The 9,944-nt window shown below is 44.7% G+C and overlaps 1 protein-coding gene across 1 annotated transcript; it reads right to left on the reverse strand.

The window, feature by feature from the left end:
* Window positions 1-2,782: 2,782 nt before the first annotated feature.
* On the reverse strand, window positions 2,783-8,498 carry LOC107310887 (ankyrin repeat domain-containing protein 9-like). The gene is made up of 2 exons (XM_015856958.3): window positions 7,321-8,498; window positions 2,783-3,395 (listed from the first exon to the last, which is right to left on the reverse strand). The coding sequence occupies exons 1-2, from the start codon at window positions 8,191-8,193 to the stop codon at window positions 3,387-3,389; spliced, it is 882 nt and encodes a 293-aa protein (XP_015712444.2). The 5' UTR covers window positions 8,194-8,498; the 3' UTR covers window positions 2,783-3,386.
* Window positions 8,499-9,944: the final 1,446 nt, after the last annotated feature.

Consider the following 9,944-nt stretch of genomic DNA (forward strand, 5'->3'; position numbering starts at 1 on the left):
GCCTGACTTCTCTCTGAAAACAAACACAGAAAAGCCTATTCCCTGTGAGGCTGACCCAGCTGCCATGTCTTGCCTGCTTGTTGGGATACAAGATGATTAATCTCCTCCTACATAGCTCAGTACTTAAACCATATGTGAAGGGGGCACAAGGGCTTTCAGATAAAGCAGGGTTAAAAAAAGACTTGTTTTGTTCTTAATGAAGAAATAATTTTCTTAAGAACAAAAAGCTCTTTGCAGCCAGTGCTTATAAATTGCTTAATTGGAAATACACATAACAGTCCTATGAGGATTATCTGAGTGCTTCTGGCTGAATTAGGCAGGAAAGAAAAGTTATTTTAGAGATACTAATAAAACAGGAGGTTGTGAAGACTTCCAAGATGTATACAGATGTTTTATTCTAAGCTTTGCATATAAAGTTGATTTTTAACTTATTTGTTATTGGTTTGGGAGGTCTGCTGATTAGGTTGGTGGCAGACAGAAGCAAAGATAAAGGGTTTAGACCCTCAGATCAGATGGCTGTAGCTCCAGAAAGCTATACTGATTTTTGTTAGCTATCAAGCAGTAAGGCTTGCTGCCACTGCCTAGGGAACCATTTGAGATTTAATCAAATGTGCCAGAAACACAAATAAATGCGTCTTCGGCAATACCTTTCCTTGCTCCTGATGGCTATCAGCTTCCTCAGCAGTACTTTTTCTTTATGTGACAGTCATGCTGTACGGGGCCGCGAGGCAGAGCGGCTGCGGCGAGTGCCAACATGGCCGCGCGTCCCCGCCGAAAGGCAACGACGCCATCTTGTGGCCGCTCCGACGCCATCTTGTCCAGCTTTGATTTTGCTTGGTGTGCAGCACCAAATGAATGAATGGATGGAAGAATAAATAAATAAAATAGCCATAATCATCAGTAGCGCTTCCATAGATGTAAGGATGGCGGTGATTTTACTAACTGTGCTGCAGCTTTGGCAGCCAACAAGCAGGGAAAGAGGTTTTTGCATTATGTCCATTGAGGGATAATGGGGCAGTGGAGGCTCATGCCATGATGGGAGGCACCTTCTAAATCTAAACACTAATAAGAGGGGCCTAAAAAGATATGATAATGTTCTTCATCCGGACAGTTTTGATATGAAGTAGGACAGGCTGTCCAACTTTTGTTTGTCCCAGTGCCACAGACAGATCTATCTAGAATAAGGATTTCAGGTCTTTGTATGTACTGCTGTGTTTTTTAAACTTAAAATCTAAGTTGTCAAATCTTCAGTGGAAAGACCAGCAAGACTAGTATAATATTGTGGTGAGGTATTGATCTGCTCCATTGGCTTCCATTCTATCCCAAGTGGCGCTTCACCTCTTGGGGAGGTAAAAAAGTGGCCCTACCCCTATCTCTGCCCTGGTGTGACAGCATTATGACACATCTTGCTCAGTGAAGGGCAGGGGTAAGGAGCAGGTAAACAAGAACAAGATCTAAGAGTGTCTTCATAAAGACAACTCTCCATTTGAGACACAGACCATCTGACCTCTATACCGGGCAGAATGTGGATGGAAAGGGCTTGTATTGGCCTGGGTTTGAGACTGATATCTGACACTGTGACCAGAAACCCAGCTCTAGGAATCTTGCTCTACTGCCTCTCTCACACCTTTTTTCTCCTTTTTTCCTCTTTTGTCAGTCTGACAATTCCAGAATAACCATATCACCTTCTCACAGCTCTGCATGAGAATCTGCCCATCTGATCGTGTGCGTGGGCATAGCCAGTGTATGGAACATAGGTACCTTCTCTCTGCGTGTATTCATGAGATTCAGCCACAGCTTCCCCACGAGCAATAAACTTCTCTAGAGCAGAATATGAATACACTTTATGAGGGCTGGAACTGGAACTTAGTCTGGAAAGCTACCATTGATTTTATGACACAAGCAGCCTTTTGGAGACACCCCGGGAGAAACCTGGCTTCTTTTCTGTGCAGTTTCCCAAGTGCTAGAGACAACTGTGGGTGGCTTGGGAGCTGGATCCCTTGCAGGCTGCATGCAGTTGTCCCTATTATTCTATGAGTGTTGTGGTATAACAAAATGCAGCATATGTTCCCAGAAGGACAGACAGCTGCTGGCTTGTATGGGATGCATCAAGCCTTCGGGTAACTCACCCAGGGAGGTTAACTGAGGTGTGGGCAGGACTTCAGTCATTGCATTGTGTGATGCTGAAAATGCTTCCCCAGAACAAGGGAATGTACACTTTGTATTTATCTCTTTTTGAATTCCTGTCTTACTGCTTGCTGCTGTGTGGGCTACAACTAACTGCAGCTGTAAAAAGACTGATAGCCAGATGAGTCTGTCTCCAATGGATCTATCAGCCCAGCTCTCTGTCAGCTGCCAGAGCCACTCACTACTGTCCTGGTGGTCAGCCTTGGCAGAGTTGCCAGGGGACAAGAGATGCTGAATCAGCTTTCCATTCTCAAAGGCAGGGAAGGCTGAAATCAATAAGCCAGAAAGCTTACATCTCTGGGGACCACATTCTTGACGGTGGAGTAGTTAGATCTCCCACTATGAATACAAGATCAAGGGATCTTCAGCTCCCCCTTGCAGCAGGTCTGTGGAATACAGGCTCACTTCATCACTTGGGCCATCCTCTGTCAGCTCAGCTCGATATTGCGGGCTTGGAAAATGTTATGTTCTTCTGCTCCCATTTTTGGAGGTCCTGGCTCAGCAGTCACACTGGAGTCACCAAACACCAAAATGAACCAAAGCAAAAGCAGCTGGTGGTACTTTTGACCAGCTGTCTAATAAAAGACACATCAAGTTTATACTGCAAGTTTATTACAGTAATACAATCAAATTAAATAATTGTCACAGCTGTTATTTTGGGGTATATATATATATAAATATGTATATATTATTCCCAGCACACATTGCAGTCTGTTTCTCTTTAATCATGCGGTGAGTAACGTATATACAATTATATGGAAGATTTTTTTTTCCCTAAAAAAAAAAGAGAAACCAAAATTACAAAAGTATGGCTTTGTAAGAAAGTTGATTTGTATCATGAACATTCATTTGTACTCGGGCATGGAACATTCAGTTGTAATCAGTAAACAACAGCGTCAGTCCCTGTCATGCTAAAGCCAACGAAAGCCAAGGGAACAGGGAAGAGGAAAGTGCCCATCAGTGTTAGAGAATGTCTGTATCTGTATACATTCAAAGTATGAAAAATGTTAAAAAATGCTTTCGGGGATTAAGTATCACTTTTGTTTGTAAGCTGAAGTCAGAGTTAATGGAGTCTTGAAGAACACGTGCACAGATTCTGTTTTCTTTTATACCAGCAAACATCAGCAGTGGTGCAATTGACTTAAAAAGTCGGGTGTAAAGAGATGCAACTGAGGTCAGATTCTGGCCTGTCCTCCCTGCTAATGGTGCTGCAGAAACAGACAGAAGCATACGATTAAGAAGTCATAGGTGGCCAAATTCTGCTGTCAGCCCAAAGAAAAAGATGGAGATACACGTTTAATATATTTTATTTTAAAAAGCAATTCAATAAGACATGTCCAACATCACAGACCCTTCGCTGGATGACTGTTGGCATGCAGAAGCCCTCATGCTTGGTGCTTAGTGATGAAACATCTGTTTCAAAAGCACAGCTGCTGCCTCTTTGCCAGAGCAGAAATATCCTTACCTGTTAGCAGCACCATGCTTAGGACACAAAACATCAGAAGGCTGCTTTCTTAAGGCATTGCCACCGTTGAGTACATGATAAGTCTTAAGTATTGTGTGTCAGTTGGGAGCTGTACCAGAAGAGGGCAGACACAGACACACGTGTGTGCATGTACACACACACACATCCACAGCCAAAGACCCATGGAGCAAACTGAAATGATACTCATTGATACGGAAGGAAAACACACACACATATCACATCAGATCTTTACACTGCTACCTTTAAAGACTGAGATTTAAGAATGTAACCTGCAGAGCCAGCCTGTAACCCAAAGGTGAACACAGACTGTGTTCTTTTCTCTTTTTGCCAAGCTCTGAATTAATGGCCTTAGCCACCCTTACTTGGTATGTTTATATGGAAAATGTAAACATCGCTACGTAGCACCTTTTCTGATTAAGAAAGTCACTGACATATTTGTCATGCAAATACTGGGATTTTTGACGACTTCTGACCATCAGTTGCAGGAATAGTGGAAAAGATATAGGATTTATTTTTGCTAATAACCTGGCTCGGAGAGAATAAAATCAACGCAGACAGGACTGAGGTAGATTTGGCTGTATCAGATGTAATGTCACTGTACAGGTAGGGAGATAAATGGGATATCCAACTAACAGGCAGCTCACTGCAAGATAAATCCTGCAGAAGGACACCCCACTCTGCACTCTTGGCACTACAGGTGATGGAAGAAGTCATTCTGTAGCAGAAGCAGCAGAACTCTAATGGCCCTCAACTCTTGCCCAGTGGAACTGTACTTCAAGGTCAGAAGGTAGGTGAAGGCTGAGGCCCAGTGAGTGCTTGAGCTCTTGTTAAAATGATCAGGAGGACAGAAATGACAGGGCTCTGGTGTGATCTTTCCAGTGTGGACAGCTGCCTGTTGCTAGCCTGAGAACATCCGAGCTTTTATGTGCTGCCCAACAAACAGCCAGCAGCCTTCTTCTAGGCTGTGATAACAGACACAGATATGCTCTTATCCTCCGTCTTGGCTAATGGATAGAGGGTAACCTCGTGCATGCTCACAAAGCATTCTGTGTGCCACAAAGCCACCAGAGAGCCAAAATGTCTGAACTCTGACCTTTGTGATGATCCCTGGCTATTACAGTCAACAAGTAATTCTTGCACCATTTTAGATGCTCATGCTCCCACTGAATTGCCCTTTGCCTTATTTAGAAAGTGCCAGTGTCAGTAACACCAAGAATTCCCACCTGCATCATTTGACTTGTAAGACGAACAACCTTCCTCTCCTTCCTGTCCTTACTGAAATTCTTAGCAACACAGCTCTCATAGAATCAAGCCGGTGATTGATGATTTACCTTCTCTCCTTTGCCGGCAACTCTGCTCCCGGAGCCTAATTACTATTCTAATAATATCCATCTCCAGCCTACACGGCCTCTCGCCTGCTGAGATGAGGTACTGCATGGGGACATGCCCAATCCCAATCTCACTCCTCTGGGGTGAGGAGCACTGCACAGTTGCTCTCAGCAGCCTCAGGCAGAGAGTGTCTGCTCTGTCTTCTGCCCCCAGCGCTGCCTTTCTGGGGGCTGCCAGGGCAGAAGTGGCTCAGCCACTGTTTATTATGCAAATCTGCCCTTGGTTCTGCTTTGCTTTGTGAAGCTGTGACAGCCTCCACATGCTAGTGTGCGCCCCGGGCCTCTCTGCAAAAAAACCTGTCCAAGATTTATGCTGAAATCCTCTGCCACCATTCATGCCCTCCCCCTTGCACAAGGCAGAGTAGACTCAGACAAGGAGAGCAGGCAGGGCTGGGAGGACACCATGGGGGAGGTGGGATTGTAAGGGAAGAGTTAACCCTTTTCTGGCCTGCTCACTACTCTTAGGGCTGGGCTGGCATTTTCTTTGTCTCGCCAGCAAGTCTGCATCGTCACCTAGCACAGCACAGCACAGCACAGCAGGCACTGGCACAGCACTGCTTCCCAGCACCTGGGGAGGGGTGTCTGAGGGGAACGTCCCAGTGTCTCCCAAAGTATCTCCCAGATGGCTCTTGTCCAGCCCTGCAAGAAATCTCCCCCTGGCCCTGCAGCATCATCAGTAGCCTGACACACAGTGGGGTGCACTGAACAGAGGGAAACCATGCAGAAGTACTCTGTGAGCTGATACAGAAGGGTGTAGCTCTGATACAGCGGTCCTGGCACAAACGGATAATGTGTGGAAGGATCTTCTCTGTGCAGCAAGATTTGAATGCACGCGTCTGTTGCACATCCTTTCATAGCCAGAGCCTTTCAAAATGGGGTTTGTGTCACGTGGCATTTTGCACCAAATTTATTTAAAGAGATCAGCCATTTATCCACTGCTGTTCAGAACAGATCCGGGGAAATGTGTAACGCTGCTTCATTAGAGCAGAGGGTTGCACTTACAAAGGGAAAAAGATGTTTGGTCCAAAATAAGAGATGCTCCCCATGAAGGAGTTGGGATTCTGCCGCTGCTCTGCTGATGCTGAGCATAGCCAGGAGGGCAAGGCCAGCACCTGGAACAGACAGGACTCTGCCTGGGCAGTGCATCCCCAGCCCTGCAGAGAGCTACTCTTGGAAAGCTGCAAACACAGCCTGCCTGCAGTTCCTGGGGAATTCTTAGGACCTTCTGTCCCAGGAGCAGGCCTTCTGGCTGGACCTGAGCGGCAAAAACACAACAAGTGGCGACTTCTACTGCACAATGTTATACCCCAGCTTAGGGTAAATGGCAAACATGAGTCACTCTGAGATCCACTTGTAAATAGAGTTAATGAGCTTCATCTCTTTTGGAGACACATTCATCCCTAAAACACACGTCAACGATAATGTCGCTCATGAAGGATGGGGCTGCCAGTGGCCTTGCTCTTATTTGTAGTTTTCTACTGGACAGCAAGGAAAATATTACCCTCCCCATTACACACCTCTGTGGAGGCGGCTGGGCTGGAGCTGCCTTTAACCCCTTCACTTCTGAGTGAGATAAGATGCTTTCCATTATTTCCTCTGTCTGTCACAGTTTCCACATAGAAATATACACTAGGTGGTCTTATCTAAATATACACACTCCGCACCACGACCCAGTGCTAAGTAACTCCTTAAAATCATGTACTCTGTAGCACTGCCTCTACATCTCTGTAGTATCAGCCTTGGACTTTTTGGTTATTACTAGATTCTGACTCATTTTTAGAAAGGAAACCTGATATTTCAACCCTGTTCATACAAGGTGGTATTTTTCCTAGCTCTGGTAGAACACAGTTCCACAGTTACACCCTTGGAAAATCCTACTGTGTAAGTTGTTTCTTTTTACTCAGGTACATTACACAGGATACAGTTATGTTGGGAATTCAGATGCATTGGTACCATCTGAGAGCTAAAAAAACCCAAACATAATGCAGCCTCAGCTACATTTAACTCTTCACATGCATAACGAAACAGAAAACAAGGAAGGCTTCTGCCTTTAAAAGTGCCGTGCCTGCAATCAATTAGAAAAAAAACAAACACCTCAACATTTAAAATCTTGTCACAAAATATTGGATTTCCCAGCATAGCCTAGTAGGATAAGTATTAAAATCACAATCAAATACACAGAGTGGTGGCTGCCCGTGTCTCCTAAGTTGCCTTTAAAAATCCAAGACCCAGCGAGTAAAGTCAAGGAAAAACATTTACCACATTTTTTGTCGATTGCTTTTTGCCATAGGATGGTAAGGGCTTTAGTGCCTGAGGTATAGGTAGTTCCTGGATGCTTTTAGGAAAGTGGGATGGAGGCAGAGTCTGGAGAATAGTTTGCATAGCTTGCAGATATAAAGAAGCAGGCGTGTTCCCCACCAGGCTGTTGAATTTCTCTTCCCCCAGCAAAGCTGTCCAGTGTTCCGGATGATCCTGTAGAACTTTCTGCATCTTAAATTGTGGGTTGGGCATGAAGAGCAAGAGGTAGTCAAGGCAGAGCTTCTTTGTTGCCATGTTGACTTTGGAGTCCCACATCTGTTCCAGGATGACATCCAGGGGGGTAAGCCCTTTACTGTCCTCTATCCTGGGAGAAGCTCCGTTGCCGAGGAGGATGAGGACTGTCTCTGACCTCAGCAGTTCACAGGCGAGGTGCAAGGGGGTTTTCCCATCTTCCAGATGAAAGCAACCAGTCCTGTTGATGTACGAGTTTAAGCTGGGGAGCTTGTGCGCAATTTTGATGATCAGCCCCAAGATATCTCTCCTGTCGTATGTGACCGCCATGGCCAAGTGAGGAGCAGAGGATGGACAATAGCAGAAGTGTTCTCCGGGTACCTTGAGAGCCTCCTCTGGAAAATGAGACAGCAGATACTGAGCATAAGGCAGGTGGTTATGCACTACTGCGTAGAGAAGGGCTTCTGAAGGTGAGTACGTTCTTAGGCTGGCATTCTCCTCCCAGTAAAAATACTCCATAGTTCTCATGTCTTCCAGCATCCACACAGGCTTGTGATCTCTCACAGCCTGGTAGAACATACAGGATAAGAACTTGCAGTGCCTGCTCTGATCATCCTGCATGCTGGCCTGGTTGCTGGCCATGGCTCAGCAAATAAAGAGCAGCTCCACGTAAAATCTCTCCAGACTGTACGATCTGTACACTTGGAATGCAGATCCCGATGCTGCTGCAACCTTCAGGCTGTCATTGCTGCCTGGACTGCACTAGCTCGAATGCATGGGCTGATCATCTCCACCCATTCATTGTTTTTTCCCCTCACTGCAGTGGTTTTGTTTAGGTAAGCACAATCCCACAGGCTCAGTTAACCCATGCCATGCAAGCAGCTGGTTAATAAGTATATCGTGCTGCCTGCATGGTGTGGGTTACTGGAACGCTGTCAGACTGCAAGCGATTTTATACACACGCAGCTACTGAGAAGGCAGGGAGAGACTAAAATTAGCTTGAGAGGTGAGGTAGTTTTCTGTCTGCGTTTCATGTCTAACCAGATCAGCTCATACATCGCAGTACGTGTGATAGTAATTTTCATCTATTTTTTGCATGTAGCTCACACACACAGCTTGGTTAACAATAAAAATATATGTTGCAGCATAAAATGCTCCATGGCTGGTAATATAGAGGATGATCTACTCGTGAAATCAAGGGAATGGTAGCTGTACTATTAGGAGGGGCTCCCTATTTTATAAATAATGGTATGGCTGGCCAATTAGGAGACACTGATGTTAATGGATTGTCTGCAAGGCATTAGTGATATTTAAGATCCCAACATTAATCTCTGCAGAAAAAAGAGTCAAACAGGATGTGGAGTGACCGTGTCTGGAGTCATAAAACATTTTGCTCCATTTAAATGCCTGCCTTTGTTTAGCAAGGAAATATCTGAAGTGCCTCTGTTTTGCACAGCAGGTACATAAACAAATTTAAAGGCCAAACCACAATTGCAGATGGAGAGCTTTGATCTAAGCATTTCTCAAATGTAACGTTCCAGGGCTGGGGTCAGAGTGAGCTCTAATAGGGGGAAATGGACTTAAGCAATCTGATCTGTGAAGTGCCCTGGTAAGATAACCAAGGCCCACAGGCTTGAGGGGTGCAACCTATAGGATGAGGCAAAATGACCTGACCAAAATTACCTTCATAGAAAAGAAACAAACACCTCCTAAATAGGAGGAATTCCATGCATTTTATAAATCAACAAACTGCAGTAAGACGGTATCTCATCATCATGTTATGAGAACAGGAAAAAATGCAACAAATTGAGTACTTCTCTTTTTCATTTAGCAAGGAAACAACAGCATAGTCAGTATATTCAAACCAGAGTGTTCAAGCATAAAGTCTGAACATCTCCAAATGATGCCTGGGGTCATTCAAGGAGAAAACCATCACCAATCTGGGTTTACATCTAACACATTGTCCCATCTTCCAAAGTCCTGGATGTTCAATTCCATGTTCTAAACATTTTGTTTTAGGGTGAGTTTTCATATAGTCAGAATAAAGGAATATATGTACAGTTTTAGTCCATTGTTATTGCAGTTATTCTTGGAAATACTGCTATATAGTTATTTCAGCATACTATTACCCATCTTGTATCCATGGTAGCAATAAACCATGTGTATGATCAAGGGCAGATCCAAAGAGTAACAAAAAGCACAGGGAAGTCCCGATTGACTAGACAGGCCTGAATAGGGGGCCAAAGAAACCCAATGAGGTTCAGTACTTGAAAGGAGCTCACAAGCAGGAGGGGAACCAACTTTTTATGCAGGTAGATAGTCATGAGAGAAGGGAGAATGGATTTAAACAGAAAGAAGAGAGGTTTGGGTTAGGTGTTAGAAACTGTTTGCTC

Source organism: Coturnix japonica, chromosome 3, assembly GCF_054131305.1.
Source record: "Coturnix japonica strain WE chromosome 3, WE-NBRP24, whole genome shotgun sequence".
NCBI classification, from domain to species: domain Eukaryota; kingdom Metazoa; phylum Chordata; class Aves; order Galliformes; family Phasianidae; genus Coturnix; species Coturnix japonica.